The 22438-nt window shown below is 39.1% G+C and overlaps 2 protein-coding genes across 2 annotated transcripts in view; both read right to left on the bottom strand.

Moving 5' to 3' along the window:
- Positions 1-2218, bottom strand: part of CCNB1 (cyclin B1) — a 5884-nt gene extending 3666 nt beyond the window's left edge. The window contains exons 1-2 of the mRNA XM_009272541.1: positions 2215-2218; positions 473-768 (exon numbers count right to left, since the gene is read on the bottom strand). Coding sequence (XP_009270816.1) covers positions 473-768; positions 2215-2218 — 300 coding nt within the window. The remainder of the gene's footprint in view (positions 1-472; positions 769-2214) is intronic.
- Positions 2219-3193: 975 nt separating this feature from the next.
- Positions 3194-22438, bottom strand: part of SLC30A5 (solute carrier family 30 member 5) — a 20843-nt gene continuing 1598 nt past the window's right edge. Inside the window, exons 3-16 of the mRNA XM_009272542.1 lie at positions 20961-21027; positions 19550-19635; positions 18050-18137; positions 16191-16278; positions 14610-14686; positions 13234-13404; positions 12325-12613; positions 11753-11961; positions 10511-10668; positions 9744-9873; positions 8040-8265; positions 6425-6651; positions 4257-4385; positions 3194-3646 (exon numbers count right to left, since the gene is read on the bottom strand). Coding sequence (XP_009270817.1) covers positions 3476-3646; positions 4257-4385; positions 6425-6651; positions 8040-8265; positions 9744-9873; positions 10511-10668; positions 11753-11961; positions 12325-12613; positions 13234-13404; positions 14610-14686; positions 16191-16278; positions 18050-18137; positions 19550-19635; positions 20961-21027 — 2116 coding nt within the window. The 3' untranslated portion in view covers positions 3194-3475. The remainder of the gene's footprint in view (positions 3647-4256; positions 4386-6424; positions 6652-8039; positions 8266-9743; positions 9874-10510; positions 10669-11752; positions 11962-12324; positions 12614-13233; positions 13405-14609; positions 14687-16190; positions 16279-18049; positions 18138-19549; positions 19636-20960; positions 21028-22438) is intronic.

Below are 22438 nucleotides of genomic sequence, written 5' to 3' on the forward strand. Positions count from 1 at the left end.
TGCGGACCTGGGGGGTTGCACGCCGCCCCCCTCCCCCCCCCCCCCAAACCTGAGTATTTAAGGGGAGCCGGGGAGAACCGAGGGGGCGCCCCTAGAGAAGTGTGCACACACCACCACCCTCCCCACCAAGAAGAAATTGGGGCGAGTGGAAGAACTCAGGAGGGCTGCCCTGCCGCACCCCTCTCTGCCCGCGAAGCTAGAGGGTTTCTGGGCGGGGAAGGAAGGGAAGGAGGGAGCGGGACGCGGTAGGGCCGCACGGCCGCCCCCCACCATCCCCCAGGTTGGTGCGAGCAGCAAGCCCCCTACCCGCGGCGTGACACCCTGCTCTTCGCCCCCACCCTCTCCCCTAGGTGCCAGCCGAACCGAGCCGGGCCCGTCCCGTCCCTACCCTGGTAGTCCTCAGCGCCATGGCAGAGCAGCGGGAGCAGCAAGAGCAGTACAGGGCTCAGCCCAGCGGCGGCGCGTGACCCACTCGTGCGCGCCGCGCCCCCACGGGAGCGCGTGGGGGCGGCAGGGAGAGCCGGGCCGGCGCGGGGGGCGCAGAGGCGCCACGGCAGAGCTGCGGGGGAAAAGCACGTTTGACGGCGAGCTGCCGGCGACGCCTCCACCACCGGCGCCACACCGGGCTGCCGCCCACAGGCGACGCCCAGGCCGAGGTCTTCGGACGCGACAGACGCCCGGGAAGCGCCCAGGAAATCCGTTTCTGAAGCGTGTTCTCAAGCTGCCTACCTCGAACCAGCTCCTGGGCAGCCAGCCGGAGATGAAACCCTGTTTATACAGGCTGCTGCTTCGTAACGCGCTTTCCTGTTGACATCCCAGTGAATTTCTTAACCAGAAAAGTCGAGAGGCACTGCATAAAACATTATTGCAAAACACGTTTATTTTTTCCTCATTATATACACGCGCATTGCTTGCTGCCGGATGCGCAATACATAGCTGCAGTTTGTTCTAAATCTTTGTTTCATCTTTGAAGGTGCTTTGTGGCAACTGTCTGCAGGCAGATCAAGTGACGAGGCTAAAAACTCCCCCACCATAGTAGTCATTAAGATATAAATCAGTTGGCCTATACCTGTGATTTGAAAACCCACCCTTACAGCACGGTTCTAACAGATCTTGCCGGGGGGGGGAAACCTGAACCCTTCCTTGGAGGATCACTGCCAGATACGGGCTCTTGTTAAACGAATTTAAGCTCGACAACGTTTATTGCCATTGTCTTCCTGTCAGGGTAGCCAGGAAAAACACCGTGCACCTGTGTTGGGCAACACACAAAAAGCTGCCGAATGCGTGTCAAGATGCAGGTTTGCACTTGCTTATGAAGTATCCAGGTACGAGCTGATCTTCGCTGCCACGATCATCTAACGTGGTCCCAGCCACCTTAATCTGTTCTGCTCCCGTTGCTAGCGCTGAAGTACGAAATCAGCATTTGCTCAGAGAACCTTGTGGCAAGCCCGAAAGCTTTTCAATTACGTTAAGCTAACTTCATTTGAAGAGAAAGAATCACCCCCCTTCGAATCTACCCATCACGATGGTGCTAGTGCCCGGTTTGGTGAAATGCTGTCAGCTGCACTAATCACCTCAAATATGAGTGGCACATGTAAATATTAACTGAAGCTTTATGTTTGAAAATGGTTTTCAGAACCAAAAGACCACCCTGCTTAGAGGCCGAGTGTGAGTGTAGCGCCGTTATTCAACTCACCCGAGCCTTCTGGAGGAGGCAGAAAACACTGCCAAAGGCATTAAATCAGAAGAAAACAGTATCGGGCATTGAGAACTCTGCTGGTTCTGCAGCGCTATCCCGAGAAATGAGGGACTGTGATTTGTGCAGTCACTCTTCATCACTCTATGTAAAAGCAATGCAACTGCTAGAGACTTTCTGACCACAGTTTTCCAAGTCAGTCCTGTACTGCACATAGTGTTTTAACACAGCACCAGAGGAAGAGAATGGAATGCAAACTTGTTTAACAGTTACAAAAGAAACCATGCAGTTTGCATAAACAGTCCGATCACAGGAGAAGCAGAATTACTCAAGGACGTTTCAAACTGCGCTGCTGGTGAATCTGATCATGTAATTCCTACATCGCTCTATCCTCAAATTCCACTAACACCAAGTCCGGTCTTTGTAACGATACTCAGGTACTGATCCTAAATACCAGAACAAGAAAACAGTATGACAAAATAAGACTGCCATGATACATGGAATGATGAAAGACTTACTCATTCTTGCCAACTACTTAATTGATTTGCTGAATTCCAAAGAAAATATTTAAGGGCTTCAGACAAGAAGAAAAGGGGGCACAGGAAGACTGTGAACAGATGTAAGGATAACTACCTCTGAAGAGGTGTTATTAGTGAAAACCTGTCAACCGGGTAAAGACAGAGACTTATTTTCTTCGCAGTATTAAGACCCCAACACGCATAACTCTTTCTTAAACACACTCTTTCTCTTTCCAGCCAAGAAGTCTCAAGTCACAGTTTCTTTCAGCAACTTGCCAAGTCCCAGACTACTGGCACAGTTTAGCATTCTAAACCTGGACTGCTTCCTTGGGTAATACACAAAGGTACAGCTGGCCACAGTACACCTGCAGCTGTGTTACGGTATTATGAAAAAAATCAAGTAAATGACAGAATAACGTATCTTGAAGAGGTGAAGTTTAGCTGAGTGCTAGGATGCTCACTGATTAATTACTTTAAGCTTCAAACTGTCACATTAGCAGTTATTCATACAAAAAGTACAAAAAAATTATTCTACAGTGTTTTTTTGATTCTGAGTCTTCCCAGGAAACAGAAAAGTGTCTGCAATTTCTTTCCCTCCCAATTTCTCACAGTTAACCTGTGGATTTCTCTCCTTAAAAAAATAATTTGATATAAATTTAAAATGGTAACATCTATTTGCTCTGATGCATTAAAATTAAGTTTAGAGATCAGATTTATATGCCGAGACATAATATAAAAACTGTATATTTCTATTATCTAACAAAGTGTGCAAAAACCATGACTTCATGTTGTTTTTTACTCTCCATAATAAACATGTAATATTTTTTCATTCAAAAAGTCTTCAAGCTACGTTTGAAAGACAGAAAAGTATTTTTCAGTTGATTGTGTTTGCATGCCAATATAAACTATTTCCACTGCTAACATGAAATTATAATAATGATGTTCCATACTTAAGAGAAAGTATGGAATATATCTGTGCTCATCCACAAGTTGCAAGACTTCTGTTTAATAAACACCAAGTACAGTATTTAAGATTTCCGTTATTTTCACATATACAGCAAATATTCAAGTCCATCTTATTTCCTTTATAAAAGCATCTTGATCCAATTTTAATAAAGATAGTATGCTTAAAAAAATTCAAAGATATATAGTACATTTGTTTCTGTACATGTATGTGCAAGATCTCCTGACAAAAAGTAATACGAGTATGGAATCCTACAGCTTCACCGTTTACACCTCCTTTGGCGAACACAACTTTGTATCACATGATGTAAGTACCATCTTTGTAGTATTTCATGGATTCCAGTTGCTGAGTCATTGCAAGGACATCCTGAAATCCCGTACTAAGTCCGGACATGTGTTGAAAATAAGCTTCCTTCTCCACTTGGACAGTTAGGTTGTTTACGCCAGCGTCTTTCAGAATCGCTGTAACCTGAATAGAACAGCATGGTTAACATTAGTATTACACTTCGTATGCGTCTCACAGTAATATTCTTGCTCTGAACCACTGTAGATCAAAAAAGTATCATCATAAAGAATTCAATTTTCTGGAAAGCGAAGCCTAGCTTCAGAGGGTATGGCTCTGCAACTTCTGCATGAAGGGTAATTCTCAGTGTCTTGCATAAGGAAATAAGTATCTTTTTAAGGAAAAGAAAAAAACAAGGCAGACAGATTAGTAAGCTAGTTATAAACCCACGATTAGCACCCAGATATCCCTACTGTTTACTGCCTGTTTTGCAGCATGAAATCCACCTCCTCCTCCTTTTCTCAGAGCAGATTGTAGTGCCACTTTCAACAGTGAGAAAAAAAAAATCCAGACTTTTTTTTTTTGTTTTGGCAGATGTTTTAGCAAACAACTCTTTATGCAACTAATTCCAAGCTAGCAGGCAAGGGGAAGTACAGCATTAGAGACCAGCTCTGAGACATTAACTAATAGCTATAAAAATAATCACAAACAGCACCTTCAAACTTCAGTCTATGACTGAAAAAGGGCTACAGAGTAAGAAATTAAGACATTAGGGTCTAAAAACCTTGCACCTTACCTGCTGTACAATTCTCTGTTCCATCACATCCGATACCACTTGCACATGTACTGTACCTGCCACAACACTTGCAGAGTGACACCAAAAATGAGGATCTCTGTAGGATATGACTCCCTCTATTTTTTGAATCTGTAAAGAAATTACATTAGCAACAATTAATTTGAGAACACATTTTAAACTTATGTATATGGATATTGGTGGCAAATATTTCACAGGGAAACGAAGTTGTATAGCAAAGCAGCTTTCCAGCTAAGCCGCATACAGAAATACGTAGTATTGAAAGGTCACCTTGCTTATACTGTCAAAGACTAGAAGCTGAAAGTCAAACTAAATGAAAAACCCAGCAGAGTGCAGTCCTAAATCAGATGACAAAAAACTGATTTAGTGTACAGATCACAATAACATCAATGGACAGACCAACCAGAAAGCTGGCTGGGCATTTAACCATTTCCAGGGCATCTGTTACCTCACTATCCAGGATAAGCAGCTACTTAGTTATCATAGCTGGACTTTAATTCAGAGACATAGTATCTTCCCATAATTTATCATTTTTTTGAAATTGATCTTTGTATTGGGTCTGGCTGGGATGGATTGAACTTTTTTCACAGCAGCACGTGTGGTGCCGTGTTTTGGATTTGTGCCTAAAAGAGTTTTGATAACACACCGATGTTTTGGCTATTGCTGAACAGTGCTTGGGCATTGTCAAGGCTTTCTCTTTTTCCCACTCTGCCCCTGCCCCAGTGAGCAGGCTGGGGGTGGGCACGAAGTGGGGAGGCTGGGATGGATGAACTTTTTTCACAGCAGCACGTGTGGTGCCGTGTTTTGGATTTGTGCCTAAAAGAGTTTTGAAAACACCCCGATTTTTGGGCTATTGCTGAACGAAGTGGGGAGGGGACACAGCTGGGACAGCTGACCCGAGTTGGCCAGGGGGATATTGCATGCCAGATAGTGCCATGCTCAGCAATAAAAACTGGGGTAGAGGAAGAAGGGGGTTTTCTGGCTTCCAACGTGGCTGAGCATCAGTCTGCTTGTGGAAGGTGGTGCACTGCTGGCTTTTTTTCTCCCCCTCCTTCACCTGTTAAACTGCCTTTACATTGCTCCCAGATTTTTCTTGCTTTTGCTCTTCCTGTTTTCTCCTCTGTGCAACTGGCAGTAGTGGTGGTAAAGGGGGAGCAAGCAAGTGGCTGTGTGGATGCCTGGCTGCTGGCTGAGGTCAACCTACAGCAAGCATATTGTTTTACTGTGATGTATTTTAAAAAATGCTTTTCCTATTATCTTTTAATGAATTGCTCTTTGACTGTTTTCAAAAAGTACTTTGTTTTTCCTCAGTCTCCCAGAATTGCTTTCTGTCTTCACCCATGGAAAAGTGAAACCCCACGCTGCACCTTGCTTTCCTTTCATCACACAAGTCTCTCCCAGCCAATTTCCATTTATTCTTTTCTTTTTCATGCAGACCAGAACACATCTCCCTCTCTACTAACTGACAGGACACCATCAGGATAGTCTTCCTTGCCGCCTCTAGTTGATGGCATTCTCAAAGAACATGTAACTAGTTCTTTGATGGAGAGGAGTTCTCCACACTGAGGTCTGCACTACGATTCTGGGCAGGAACTTCAAATGAGCCAACAGTGAGGACTAAGTACAGCCTCAAAGTAGATACCATACTGCAGCAGACAGGAAGAGAATGGACTAGAATGAAAAAGTATTTGGAAAAAACAGCTTTACTTTTGCCATCTCACCTACTGTGAACCAACATGCCCTTCATGATATGGACAAGTAAGAAAACCTGCGATTACAGGCTCAAGATATAATCCTGTAGCCTGAACAGTACATATCAAGTTTAAAAAGGCCGCAAGCTTTTGGGAATTCCTATGTTACCTACTTAGTACCAAGTACCTTTCCCACAGCGTTACCATACTTGTCTGAAATCATAACCTACCCATAAAAGCAAAAATGAGTACAAGTTTTTTTAGTTGCAGAACAACTTTGATCAGTAGAACTCCTAATCCTGTCACATCTCTGCAAAATAGATTTAAAACAACTTGAGACATGAAGTTGTCTGAGACAACGGAAGCTGTCAGGCTGAACTACTTGAGTTCAATAATTATTAAAAACAGTTATAGCTTTGTATGTTTGTATATGAAAACATTTGGAATTGTAGTTCTGACCTTTTCTAAAGCAGCATGCAGGTCTTTCTCCTGTTCTGGAGGTATCCTCAACAAAAGCACTTGACAGGCATCTTTCAATAGCGGGATAACACTAAGAAAAATCAATGTAGCAATAAAAAGAGAGCAGAGCGGATCAGCTATGAGCCATCCAAATTGCTGAATAAATATCGTGGATACGATGACACCAACACTGCCAAGAGTGTCTGCTAACACATGCAGAAACACACCTGAAAACAAAACAATCTGAGTGATTAAGTTGAACAGTTCTGTTTAAAACGTACACATGTTCAATAGCGGAAACACAGTAGGGTTTATTAAATATCATAAACACCCCTCAAGCTAAACAGAGGCAACTATCTGCCTAACTGGGTGCAAAATTAAACAAAACATTTAGCTTTTATAATGTTTAATTACGAATCTCTGTAAAAAAACCCCATTTTTACTCTACAGTGCAATGATCTAGGCAGGCATTCACAGATTAAACCAAATGTGACTAGTCTTTCAATTGCTAGTGGGATTTGTACTATACAGCATAATCATTTAACTCCATATAGAGGGACTCATTGATCCTTAACAGAGGATAAAAAGATGAGCGTAAATGCCTTGGCATGCCTATGTGGACAGATTTTAATGTATCATTTGGTTTTATATGCCAACTCTGCTCCTACTTTATAAGAAGATTGTCTATCTGCTACTGCTAGGAATAATCCTTTATACTGCTTTAATGGTGGGTAGCGTTCTCAGCATACACTCAAAGGGCACAGAAAAACAGTATGTAACCATTTGTAAGATTAGTGCTAGTTAAGTGTCAGGATTTGAAAGAATACTGAAATAGTTAAGAGTACAGGCAAACTTCACAAAAATGCCAGACAACAGAAGAGCCAACTGAATTAGGACATAAAATAACCAACAAAATATGAGACTATTAGCTAAAAAGCTTATGCTCTGACAAGCTTACACAAAAACCTCATTCCTTTATAGGTTTTTTTATGAGCCAGGCAGTTGGTAAATACCCTTCTAACTCTAGGGAAAAAATTCTAAGAAGTAGCTATGCTGAAATTTTATATATATTACCCTTCTCGGTTAACTTCTGATTTTAGATTTGAAGAAGAAAGTTCATCTTTACCACCTTATCTTCTGAATCACAAATAGAAGCGTATTCTAGATTGCTGGTCTGCATTTGTTCTTCTGCTTCCCATCCCTTCCCCCAGTGGTTTTACTACCTAGAAGCATGGTAATAGCTTTACAGATAGAGATCTTGTACTTTCATTTCCAGATGGAACTTAAACCCATGGACTTTAGGCTCTTTCAAAAAGGTTTACAATGACTGTTTATTAATGTTAATGAAGACTGTAGATTAATGCTTTTTATTGGTCCTTAGGTATTACCCACACCTAAGAAAGCCATACAAAGAAACATTTCAAGTCATGTTTCTTCAAGTTAAACTCATTAATGAAGAAACAGTTTGAGAAATTCACGTATACTACATTAAATGGCTGTCAGATCACTTCTGGAGATTTTAAGAATGATGCATAGTACGGGGTCTGATTCTGAAAACCTTCAAAGTCTGCTGGAAATCACATACATAATTTATGATTCAACACCCTGTACTTGCCTCTCATGTTGGTATTCATGCCTCCTCCAGAAGACCCGTGGGAATGTCCATGACTGTGCCCATGGTCACTGTGGGAATGGCCGTGCCCATGGCTGTGGCTGTGCCCGTGGTGAGAATGGCTGTGATCGTGTGAGTGACAACCTCCCCGAGAAGTCCCATGGGAGTGCGCGTGGCTAAAGGCACAGATACCAACAAGGTTTACGATCAGCCCTCCAACAGAGACTGGCTGTGAGAGGGAGAAAAGTCTTTAACATCACTACATCTTCCCAGGTGTTCATTTTCTAGATCATGGTAATCAGAAACACTGTACACCTAATAAAGGAAAACTGTGGAAGCATTAACATCAACAGAAGGATTATTCTAATGTGGATTCCTCATCATACGCCTTTCAGTATACAAGCTGGTTTCAAAGGAATTTTCTTCCCCTCTCAAAAAATCCAGTTCTCCCCATCTTCCCCCAAAAAACACCCAATAACCACTACCAAAATGCAAAACCTAGTATCCACAAATCAGGACAAGATAGCAAATTTAGTTTTAAGAAAGGGTGATTGATATTATTTACTTTCAAAAAGAGATAAAGTGGTTTGAATACAAGCTTTGCTTTGTTTTCATTGACAAAAAAAAAAAAAAAATTGCATCCAGGACACACACACTCATCTAAAATTGTACTTAACTGAAGACAGCAACCACTGCTTTAGTAGTTGAGTTGTGCTTTTTATCTGTCTGCCTATTTTTCTACTCTTCTCTTGAAAAACCAGCAAAGTGTAAGAGCAGTTCCAGCTAATAAAGGAGTTAAGCAAGTCCTATTTGGGGGTTATTATTAGACCTTTCCTTGGCTATGCAGACCGTGCTCATTTAGAGGGGGTAATCCCTCCCACCCCCAAGAAACAAAATCAGTAGGGAAAATGGAGCAAATATTGAAGATTAAAAAGAAAAAAATAAAAATCAGGCCTCAATTCCAGCAATGCACATTTCTAATTGTGCCTACATAAAAATCTTTCTCTTTGTTACTGAAGAGAGAAGGAGAGCACAAATTCGTGTGTGTGTGTGGGAGAGAAAACAAGTGAAGCTGGAAGTGATAAATGACGGCTTGTATTTGCAGAATTCCAAAATAAAAAAAAATTAGTTTGAAGAAAATTAACTATTGCATTTGAAAGAAGGGATGGAAGCTTGAAAATTTAAGTGGGGAGCCCCTGAAGAGTCTGTGGAAGGTAGAGAGACACAGGTGTAGTTAAGATTAGCTACGCACAACTTCATGATTGTTTATGCCACAGTAACACACTCAGCATGATGTTATGAATTCTGGCTGATTTTTGAGGTTTCTCAGAGACTAATACAAAATCTTTTCTGTAATAATTGACATTGGTATACATAACAGCAGAACCAAATTTAGTCTTGTACAGATTATTTCCTTAGTATCTTTTATTGTAGAAAGACCACCGTCTAAAAATACTAAAGCTGTAACATCTTAGAAATAAATTCAATTTAACTGTGGTAATTAAATTATATTCACCCCTATATATTTTCGTATTTTAAGCCTAGATGTAGTTTGCATTTTAAAATCAGAATATGTTAAAAAGTCAAGGCACAGTTTAGATCTCGAGTATGCAACTTCAGTCTCCTTAACTTTTTTTTTTTAATTAACATGAACATGAATGAACCATTAACTGCCAAACAACATTCAAACAGAATGACAAAACTTACAGTTAGCATATTTGTATCTATGTCTGGAGGATCCACCAATCTGGCTACCGATTCCATGAAGACAAAGAAAGCAATTACCATCAGAAAGAGGCCATTAATAAATCCAGAGAGAATTTCTACACGTCCATACCTGAAAACAAACATATGTACTTTTGAGAGTGAAGAACGGGTACTCTGAACAAATTTCAAAGTTATAATAAATAAAGTTATAATACATTTAATATAGCTTTAAGATTGCTTTGGGTTTTTTTCTCAATGCCACAAAATCATGCCTTAATTTCTGCATTCCTTATTTCCGACCAAGAGGTAGCTAGTTTGCAACTGTCCAAACACTAATAGTATAAACCTATAATAATGTAAGGATTTTTTTATATATACTGCACATTCAGGGCTTTAAACTGCTATGCAATTTCACCATACAAATTTTGATTATGTCAGTGCAATTGAAATCCTCATATAAACACTGACTTTCAACATCTATTTTTGTTTGAGATACATGCATATATAGAGTGAGGCAATTTCTACATAATATTCACAGTGATAAAGTTTTATTTGTAGAGATAAATGAAAATTACATTTCAGACACTTTTTCGCTGGGGTAAGAGGGGAATAGCATGAACACAAATGGAACAGAAAAGAGACATAGCAAAAAACCCACAGAAACATGCACCATTAATCATCCCGAACACATCTTTATAGCAGGGCATTTTGAAAATGAGCAAGTAGAATAATTTTCAGATAGTCCTTAAAGAACCTAATGTACATACCCATAGGAAAATATGCGAGTTGCTTTCCATCTTGTCATCAGAGCTGCAAAAAGGCCCATCACTAATGCAGAGCAATCAAAAAGCATGTGAAATCCATCAGAAATAAGACCAAGGCTATTGGTCCATACTCCATAAAAAAGCTCCACAAAAGTGAAAGCCTAAAATGAGAGAGAGAATGATTTTTTCCTCAAACATTAACTTGTAATTTAATGTCTTGGTAGCTAGCAGGAAACTTTTCATAGGACACTTGATAGTTTTCAAAGGTATTGTTCAAAGTATTTCTAGATCATTTTCTCTCTCCTCCAACAAAACAAAAGTGATACATTCCAAGTCTGTGAAGAGACATTTTTGAACCTACCCTCCCAAAAGCCTTAGACCTAAGAGAACAACCCTCTATAGGAGTAGATTTAAGTTTTCATTTAGAATTTTAAACTAAAGTTGTGCAGACAGTTTTAAGCATTTTCTCATTAAACAATGTAACAACTCTGATCTGATCTATTATTAGTGTAAAAGCAATGCTGTCTATACTCTGTTCTGCAAAAATTTTCTTCACCAATTAGTTGACTGTTTAAATCTTGTGAATTAGTTTTGAGAAGGGTACACGAGGAAACATTTTTAATACATACATTTTCCCTGTATGATTTACTGTTATTAACTGGTCTGCCTATAAACTTACTTTCCCATCTTTCATATTCCATAATGGAATTCCTTAAAGTTATTATGGATACTTCAAGTTTCTCCCTGTTTTCTTGGATAATTGCCAAAGAATGAAGAGAGATCTTTGCAAATGAGGTTCTACCAATATTGCTTACTGCATGATCTTTTCCTATTCGAGAAAGAGAGAAGCTAGAAATAAACCCAGCCTACTCCAAAATGACACTACTCAATCCCACAGTTACTATTTTGTTGTCCCCATCCTTGAAGGCCTTATTAGTTTCAGCTTACCTGCCGGTAACATGGAGATACCTCAATCTTAAATGTACCATCACACAAGAATTTACTTACTGGTATAATAGTTACACGTAGAACCAGTGCCACACTGTGACAACAAATCAAAGTGACCTGCCACTTACTGTAAGATTAGCATAAGTATCTTCTATTTTAACATTCCATCTACTGAAACTACTCTGTCAAGGGTCACTTTAAAAACAATCAATCATGGGAAACTTTTAAAGAGTAACTCTTCTTACTGTACTTTGTAGATAGTACTGTGATTGGGTTTGAAAAAAACCATGCACTTACCAGATTTAGGCACAAGAAATAGAAGATCTGCCTAGAATCATACTCCTCAAGGATTTGTTTCAGTGACTCCTTAATAAACCGGGGTAACGACTGAGAGCTCTGCTGTAATGCATCACCCATGAAGTTATAGAGAGGAGTGCCTTCAGGGGAATAGCCAATAAGGGTACCCTTCTGCCCTTTCCTGGAGGGGGAGGACAGGATATTGGCAGCTGCAAGGAAAGTATTGAAGTTTTTGTTGCTGTTTCTAAGCTTCACAGCTATTTTATAATGTGTTTTATCAGCAATCAAAGCTTACATGAAATTTGCAGGCAGCAAAGTGATTGTCAACTTCATCTTGAGGTTTATCATTAGATTTCATTGCTGTGTAAGATTAGATCATCACTTCCACAACAGAACAGATCTATTACATGCTTTTTTTTGTAGACAGACAGTAAAAGAGCACAAAGTTACAGGCCCTTTTTATTCAAAAGAATCCATAAAAGCTCATCCAAAAGTTCTGCACACATCCATTTTCTGATTGGCTTCCCAGTCACAGACAACAGATCTATTACAAGATAAATAAGAATACGTACATAAAATGAAGAAGACAGCACTCACTACCACCCCTCCAGAAAGAACGTGCTCTGTGCTTTCATGGTGTGGTGGTTTGTTCATAGCTCGAAGCTGGTCTGTTATTGGATGCGTCCAAAAGTTGCCAAAAAGCAGTGCACTAATGAAAGTTAGAAAGGATCCGTATCGAGCACACGTGGAAGCTTCCATCTTAACAGAGCATATGGACTCCACGTAGAAATCCAGGATCACAACAAAAAAGATGACTGTTATGAAAGGCATGATGAGAGAAGACCAAGACTCTACTTTACTCTGCAACAAAAAATAATTTCAAACAGGATTGTTCACCATTAGATGTGATTGTATATACAGCATTAAATCCAGTTCACTTTCATTACAAATGTTTTCAGCAATCCATCAAAACATAAATATTTTTATACTTTCAATTTATCATATAAAACCAACATTCCAGCTATAGAAAGACACACATAGCTAATATGCACTACAGTACCTTATTTTAAATACTTTAATGTGTTTAAAGCAATGCCGTATGTGATGCCATGTTTGCAATGGTCTACTTTCCCTAAGCATGCAGGCATAACAAACATGTCTTTAAACTACAATAATCTACTCCTCAGGAATAAAAGAGCCCTGTATTTATACAGTCATTAATACTTGTGCAATGTTAGTGTATGAATCCAGGATATAATATCTGAGCTAAAAAGATGAAAAAAAAGTTATCACACAAAAGAGGAAATTAACGTATCATGCAGATATACATCAAAATATAGAGGAAAAATTTCAAACAGAGCTCACGAGAAAAAGATGGCAACTTTGGTAATTTTAAAGATATTTTAAAGGAAAGATTTAAATTGCATTTCACAAGCTGAAGCATTACAAAAAATGATTTATTTTTATACTTGCTATCTTACCTCTGTTGTCAGAGAGAGAACAATGACCCACGGGCACAACAGAAGGACGGAAACAAGATGAGACAAAGCTTGAAGACGCTTGGCTCCACCTACATCTACAGATAGTTTTCGAGAAGCCATATGAAAACCAACCTTACAGCACAATGCCAGTACCAGAAGCAGTACTCCTCCCTGGAAACACAGAGGGATCCCATTAGCATTTCTTGAGCGCCAAATAACCTCAGTCCAAACAAAATGACACTTACATGAAAAAAGATTAATATGGTTTCCTTAACTTATCAACAAAAGCGAAAACCAGGATATTTCCTCTAATTGTTACTCTAGTTAAAAACAGTAATATAGCATACATGGTTATACCTCAGCACTATTCACAACAGCCTAATATGACCTGAAGTTTAAAACTCTCAATAGCGTTAACTGGCATACAACTGCAGCAAATTGGTAGCAAACCAATTACTGGTCCTTGCGTATGAGGAAAAAGAAAAATCACACAAAACTGGGTTTCCCATCTTCCATATTAAAAAAGTGTTGAAAGTATACGTAAACCCCACAAGTGTCATGTCACCTTGGCCTCTAATCCTTTCATAACCTTCTCATTCACTTACCTTTAATCGCACCATACCATATTTCTTCACAGTATTTTCTTTCAAAATTGTTCTATGAATGAATCACAAGATACACACAGAGCATCCCATCTCCCTTAGATCACACTTGCTTTGCACACAGTTAACCAGTCTCTCTTAACATTTGATTTATTTTTATACTAATACTTCCTCAGCTGTTCCATGTATTTTTTTTTCCCTGCTTTAGTCCTCAGTGCAGCCACTTTAGCAACAAGACTAAGCTAACAGAACAACTCAATCAGCCAGGTCAATCCCATATAGTAAGATTTTGATACTCAGATATTCATGCCACCAATTATAACGGGACTGTACTACTAAAAAGTATCAGAATCAGTGTCTTCAAATACAAGCGTCTAATGTAAAGTAAAGACTGGGGAAAGATAACGAAGCAGCAACAAAACACAGACCCCAAAGATGAGCAAGAGACGTATTGTATGCGAAGCATTATGAACATCCAGAACACTGATGACATGTAGTACTTTATGATAATTTTAACGAGACTTTTTAGGTTATGCATTACAGCAAAGTCCTTATCAGCTACACAAGTTGAATATTGTATGGTTTGGCTTGCAGTATTGAAGCTGCTTGTACTCAACCAAGATGTAAAAATTACAGTGCTAGTTCAGTTCCAATATGGGGTGGGGATGTTGAACTTTTTGGTTTTGATTTAGACTTGGATTAGGTCTGAGCTGGTGAAATTCTTACCTACAAAACTTAGATAAATATTAACCTACTAAAATACAAGTTCTTTACCTTGTGATCTGCAACACCCAGGAAAGCAATGATTGTATACAGAACATGGGTAAGAGCACTGTCATGATGCCCCTCAGCTAAATAAAAAAAAAAATTAAGGAAGAGTTTCATTTGATGGTGTTTTTTTTTTTAAAAACCAAAGAACAGGTAGATGTAGCAGAAGACCACGGGAAGCAGAAGTAAGCAAACTGAGCTTTAAGGTTTGTCAGGTCCTTAAAATTTAGGAAAGATGAAAATATTTCCACAGAAAATAAATTGTGATCTGACACCCAGGAAAGCAATGATTGTATACAGAACATGGGTAAGAGCACTGTCATGATGCCCCTCAGCTAAATACAAAAAAAAATTAAGGAAGAGTTTCATTTGATGGTGTTTTTTTTTTTAAAACCAAAGAACAGGAAGATGTAGCAGAAGACCACGGGAAGCAGAAGTAAGCAAACTGAGCTTTAAGGTTTGTCAGATCCTTAAAATTTAGGAAAGATGAAAATATTTCCACAGAAAATAAACAGTTAAAAATATTTGGGGGAAAAAAGAGTATTTTAAAACATGAGAACATAGTCACTGTTAAATACTGCACAGTAGTCATGATACAGGATTTATGTTAATTTTGGCAACCAGACTTCAAAAAATATACTCAACAGCATTAAAAATCAGATTGATTTTCACTAAAAGCACTAAACCAGTGAGGTGTCTAAAATATGATCTATAGCTTCGCAGTTTCTAAATACTTAAACTTTAGAAAACAAAGAGTAATTGACAGGCACAATCCAGCAAAGATTAAAATAATGATAGCTTTTGGGAAAGCTACTACAGGGCACTTTAACAATGAATTTGCTCACTGAAAACTCAGTGAATTAATTGGTGCTAATCCTGAATATACCATTTGCAGCTGTAATTCCATGTTTTCATCCTTCTTTGAGAAAGTTTATTTTCACCTTGTTTGTTTTTACTGCCCATTGTTAGATGTATCACTTTTTGACAGTACACTTCACTATGTTAAGAAGACCTGTTGAAAACTTACTTCAGAATCACTTCCAATTAACTCAGTGGCTTTGAAAGCATGTTAGCTAGCTTCCATTTGCAGTTTAAAGTCCATTGTTGTTGGAGCTACTGCAGGCTATTTCACACCACTTTTCAGCTTAGCAGATGAACTGAGATTACTACATGTGCAAGCACAAAACAGTCTTTCTGGATTTACCAAAAAGACTGCCAGCCAGGCTGTCAACCATTTACTGCACACACTTAGGCTACAGCCATTATGAATTTCTAAAAAAATATGAGAGCTGATCAAAAAAGCTTCTAGCAATCTTAAGTGGTCTGATATGTGCAAATGGGCAGGGAGTCTTTAACTACAACTTAAAATCTATAGCTGTGTTCTAAGTTATCAACAAAGTAAGCAATGGCATTCATTCGGCCGTAAATATCAGTATTTAGATGTAAAAATAAAATCTTATGCTATAATATTCTTGAAAGGTAAGATTCCTATTAAAAAAATGCAAGCATATTTAATTCAGTGCATTCAACATCACATTCTCTCTGCTCCAGTAATAACTTGTCCTTACACATAGCAAGAAAGGATACGATGTTCTGCTATTTTAGCCATAAGGTCATCATTATCAAAAAGCAGTAAGCAGATGACAGCTATGATGAAAAATGCAGCACCTCTTGTCTGTAAAAAAACAGAACAAAAAACCCCAAATATTTTTATAATATTCTCTAACAGATTAATATAAAAAAATCCAGAAAATCAGCTCCCTCCCGCCTCCCTGATCAATGTAAGCACATTTTAGTTCGGTAAGAAAAACATTAGGAAAAGACCCATTTTTTTAAAAAGGTGACCTTGACAATATAATTTTATATTTATTCAATTTTTCAGATTTACTAGATAACTCAGGGCAAATCACCACTGTAACAAGCCAGAAGCCTGTATCTTACAAACTTCAAGTGTGATTGCTTCCTCCTTCGTGGCGTGTTTCTGCCTGCCAGAATGCAGTGCTACTTAAACCTAATGATTTAGTATTTTGTAGCACCAAGAAGCTATAAACAAGATCTAGTGGACAAATTGTAGTATTTTGTCTTATGGGAGGTAAAGGCTAGAGCACTGTGCAAAGGCTCTGAGAAAGCAGAGCTCTGCAGTGCTTTCGTGAGGAAGGGACAGAGGTAACTATGAAAGCCCAGCTCCCAGAGCTTTCACCACCCTGACCTAAAACACTGCAATTTTGGTATTCATCATCTTGGCAAAACACAGCTCTACAGCTACAAACTACTATTACAATTCATCTTCTGAAGCCAAATACAGCTATCACATTCTTGTTTCGGAAAGTCAGCTGACTTCTCTTTGCCACAGTTCACTTCATAAAGCTGAAACATTCGGAGGACAGGGTTATTGCTCCCTTGCTTCTGCTGCCTTAGACATGCAGCTTTGACTGCCAAGCGTGGCCCACTAAGATACAGATTGACAAAGAACCTCTCTGAAGCTCTACATTTACGCTTTGGGTGGATAGCTGGAGAAAAAAAATTGTCTTCTAGGTGAAGAGCTTCTTGCTGGATGCCCTAAGCATCTCAATTTGACGGGCGTGGGGGTAGAGTGTCAGAGCAGATGACTGTGCTATTCACTTTAAGGCCAGCCTAAAAGTGATCAGGGGACTCCAGCAGCAGTTATGAGACAGAATTCAAAACTCTCAGCCTGAGGCAGCACCAAAGCCAGACTTTCTCTTACACAGCAAGTACTCTAGCCTCAGGTATATGACATCATAAAGTATCTTCCTCCAACTATTACTGTTTTTTAGGGAAAGTGGCCAAGACTGCTAGGTGCTAGGATAAGCTCATTCCATTTAGGGCTGATAAGGCACAGTTAGAGAACACCTCGCAAAACTGCATGTAATGGGACTAAGACAAAGGACGTTTCAAGGATAGATCTCTGATTAAGTGAAAGACTGGGCCCAAGTATTCAGCACATCCAGGCTCATGCAGACATTGAAGTACTTAGAGAACTTTTCGGCAGAAAAAACGGAGTATGTGAAAAGCCACAGACATTGAAGAGGCTAGACAAGGATCTGGAGACTGTATTGCTGGACTTCCATGCCTAAAGGCCAGGACCACTACATGCACATATGTCCTTTTGTCAGTTTGAACCGAAAAATCCCATTACAAAGAATGCTGCAGTGAAAACAAACATTCTCAAGGTTCCTTTCTGCCTACAAACAGAAAAACGTCTCAGATGTCTGCTTTGGATCTCTAACAGTTTCACCCACTGTTTCTCTCTTAATGTCATATTTATTATTTCAAGTAGTACATCTTATCATTTCACGACTAATTAAAATTAAAAAAGCACGTTACTATGAACATAGGTCTGAAACAGTGTTTGTTCCGGCTAAAGAAGTACTTGAATTTATGGCATTCAGTATTTTTTACATGCGGTAAAATAGATTTTTAAATACCTTTGCTGGTCCTCCACCTGAGCTTGTGAACAAGACACTAAGGAGTGATAGCACAACCACATCACTGTGCTCAAACAGCAACAATGTCCTATAAAAAAGTGAAATAAACACTTACGTCTGCTTACAAGGAGTTTACCTCACCAGCTTGATATATATTATCTCAGCTAAAATTCAATGACACAGCAGTCAAAGATTTATGCTGTGATTTCAACAGCAAGTTTAAACAATTCAAAAGGATAAATGCAGATCTATTTGCCTTCACCAGCAATAGATCTAGTGGCAGACAGCTAGACAAATCACAAAACAACTTCCTAACTCAAAGAACAGATTAAAATTATTCATTTATAGACTACTTTAAATTGTACTTTATTCTACTAACACAAAATACTAACTTGCTCAAGATGGAATTATTATTCCCATTACAATACCTCTTCTAAATGAAAGTTTCTGGCTCCCAGAAAAAAGAGGTCCTGTTCTGTGGTATTACATCCTGTTTATTGAGGTGTTGATGGTCTAGTAGTTTATGCAACCTTAGAACCTCTTAATCGCTGAAAATAATAAATTTTAACTTGCACACTATCTCCTTCAGATAGCAAAGGTTGACTAACAAGCTATATTGACAGCTTTCCAGAGCAGAACATGAAAGTAATAAACTCTGTCAAGTTTACCAAATGCTTCTGCCATTCTCCGCACAGCAATACAACCTGCTAGGGCCCATGTTACTGGTTCTGTTTGGGAAGACTGCCAGCATCCAGAAAGGCATTACACTATTTCTTAAACAAATCCTATTGTCCTCAGGTATGCCTTCTCCTGTGTAGAGGATAAAACTTCAACTTCATAAAATGTATCATTTAAGGCTTTACCTTAATGAAAGATGCTTTCTAACACATTAACCTTCATTTTTGGAAGTCTAATGTTCTTCTTTTATAGCTACTCAGTACTGCTAACAAACAGCACAAGTGATTTTACTCCGAGTATATGCATTAATGCCACCCAATTCCAATACAGCACAGGCATACGACCAGTTAAAGCACTGCCCTGCAACAAATGCAGAAATTGATTCTAGTCACCTGGCACAGGAATACAAGCTGCTATCACTAGCTGTCAAGCCATGGACTTCAAACAGTTAAATAAACAATTGGGGTTACATAAATGAGACTAGGGAAACGATGAAACCTACAGTCAGTAAAACAGTCAGTGATCTTGTTGTATCACTCACATCAATAGTTAAAGCACTGTCAAGAACTTCACTGGCAACTTGTTAAAGAATGAATGAAAAAAATCGCAAGTTCTACAGAAAACTATACGTAGTTTTTCCCAAGCACAACAGAGTTCATAGGAAGAAGCATAAAGATTCATTTAAATTTCAAAAAAATAAAGCCAGAAGCTGGCATCGTAGGCTGATGGACAGAAACCAAAAAACAAAGGAGCAAGGCATGGAAAAATCACAAAAATTAGCTTAAAAAGAGAAAACATTCTTTACAGTAAATATATATTTACCTCAGTGGTCCACAAAGAGTAAGGCCAAAAAACCACAAGAGTGAAATGATACATCCCACAACAGCATGCTTAAAAATTTTGATCCACTACAAAAGAAAGGTATTTCATTATAATTTTCTCCACAGTTTCAAAACAAACACCCCATTATTAGCATTCTTTTAGCACAGTAGCTGTAGAAATAGAGGGGAAAACATATGCTCTGCAAGTTCTGCAAAATTTAGAGTATGATCACCTTCTTACCTACTTTGCCAGGCAACTAAGGTTTGTTTGGACATATTATGAACTAGAATGAATTACTTCTTTTCTACTACAGTACTAGATTCTATAGTATAGTCCGAGATCTCTAACAAAAAGCCTGAAAAAAAGGCTGAAAAAAATCAAGTCCATTTTCCTGTCACAGATGCTGTTTATTTTGTAATCTGTTGTATATATCTGATAAACATATACAGAACTAGATAAAACATCCAAAATAAAGAAAGTAAGACCTTAAGTCTACAAATATTTATGCACGTGTTAAATTCTTTCTTCAGGAAGCAGGTTATAATTCAGCTATTCAATACATTATTAACTTTAAAGGCAAGCTTTTGAAGAAAAGTAATTCATTTGAGAAATATATTAAACAAGACAAAGTGCCTATGACAAACATCACATCTTCAAAATCCAGAATTTTAAAATTTTTAGCAACAGTGAAACCATAAACGGACAGATTTTTCTGAACACAAAGATGCAATTTATTCCTGTTCATGCTTTAAAATTCCGCCATACATGTCTAATCATGAAAGCAGTGGACATTTGGAACACTTCTGAGGCTATCCTTCAGATTTTCTCTACTTAGCACATACACTGATAACACTGTGCATGGATCAAGTTTTTGTGCACACAATTACATAAAACCAAGATGAATATGGAGCAGGTGAAGAAAATTTATTTCTTACAAAACAGCAGGTTCCAATCTGGCCCTACTCTAACTTCTCGGGATACTGGGAACTCAGCACAGGCTGAAGAGCAGTTAGACTAGCCCCTCATCACAACGCACCATGCAGAAAGCACTCTTCTGGCATGGGGGACATGACTGGAGCACTTCGACATTCTGGCAGTCCAGAAATTGCCCTTCTAAAATGTCAAAGTCAGCTAAATAGACTAAGCTCCTTTTGAAAATCCAATCCTCAAAATAGATGCTTGGAGACAAGGACCAATCTTTTCACGATACCCTCAAACGGACCTGACAAAAGCTAAAAATGCTGATTGATTTTTACAGCACACTACGACACAAAGTTAGTTACACACTCCTGGAAATTGCAACCACATCTTCCAAGTGGAGTAACCTTTGCTCTACTTTCATTTTTGGCAAGAGCCATGTTGTCAAGAATATCTACAAAGATGTGAATCACTATTACATATGCCAACTCACCTGACGCTTGGTTACCACTTTTCCAGAAGAAAATGGTTTTTGAAACAAAACCATAAAAAATGCAGACCTGTTAAAAGGAGAAAGTTTTCTCTGTTAGTGTATTAGCAGTCAGCTTTTTATTCAAACCAGCTCTCTAAATAACTAGGTCTCTCATATCAGGCTCAGTTTACAAAACAGCTTCCTCTCAATTTTTCATGAAAAGGCCACACTGACCACACTCACTGGTTTTATTTTCCCTGCTGCATTACATGTGTCAGACACCAGTACAAAGGTGATGACAAGTGAACTTCAGTTCTAAATGTGAGTTCTTCAGAGAATGGCTAATGAGAAGTCTGTGTGTGATTTACAAAAATCGAAATAACTGATCTCTGAAGTTTTGAGGAGAAATAATACTATGTTTTTTATTAGCAAGATACGTACACCCAAAGGCTTATTCACATATGGAATGCCAAATACAGTCTTGTTAGAAATGGTAAGAAACAGTACGCATCTTCCTCAACCAGGATCAAGAGTAAGTGATGGGGAAAAAAGAGTACGGTGCTTGGGAACATGCAAGTGAGAGGCCCAGAAATGTAAACAAATTTGAAATAAAAGGAAAAAAATGAGGTTCCAAATGTTCCAACTCTGCCAAGTTTATTACAGAAATGCTCTTCCACATTGTATCAGGTAAACAAGAAGCAGGATTGCGTCTGCAAAGGTTGTTTCTGTATATTTGCTACACTTTAGCTCTCAATCAGTTGAAGCTCACAAGAACCACAGGAATACAAATTATAAGGAAGAAAACTTGTCTTCTACACCCTTCTTAAGAGAATATGGACATGCCTGAGTTTCCTGTGATCAGTACTGTCCTAGTATGATCAATTTTGAAGTAGCAAAAACATTGAAGTTTCTCAAGAGTAGAGAGGCCTTAGAGAGAGAGATTCGGATAGACTAGAGAGCTGGGCAATCACCAACCACATGAAACTTAACAAGAGCAAGTGCTGGATTCTCCACCTGGGACAGGGTAATCCTGGTTATTCGTACAAACTGGGGGACGAGAGGCTGGAGGGCAGCCCCGCAAAAAGGGATGTGGGGGTTCGGGTTGATGGCAAGTTGAATAGGAGTCAACAGTGTGCCCTGGCAGCCAAAAGGGCCAACCATGTTCTGGGGTGCATCAAGCACAGCATCGCTAGCCAGTCACGGGAGGTGATTGTCCCAGTCTACACTGGACGGGTGCGGCCCCACCTCGAGTACTGTGTGCAGTTTTGGGCACATCAATATAAGGACCTCAAACTATTAGTGTGTCCAGGGGAGGGCGACCAAGATGGTGAAAGGTCTCGAGGGCAAGACTTAGGAGGAGCAGCTGAGGTCACTTGGTTTGCTCAGCTTGGAGAACAGAAGGCTGAGAGGTGACCTCATCACAGTCTACAACTTCCTCAAGGGGGGCAGCGGAGGGGGAGGTGCTGATCTCCTCTCTCTGGTGACCAGCGATAGGACAC

This window comes from Aptenodytes forsteri, unplaced genomic scaffold (assembly GCF_000699145.1).
Source record: "Aptenodytes forsteri isolate BGI_AS27 unplaced genomic scaffold, ASM69914v1 Scaffold92, whole genome shotgun sequence".
NCBI lineage: Eukaryota > Metazoa > Chordata > Aves > Sphenisciformes > Spheniscidae > Aptenodytes > Aptenodytes forsteri.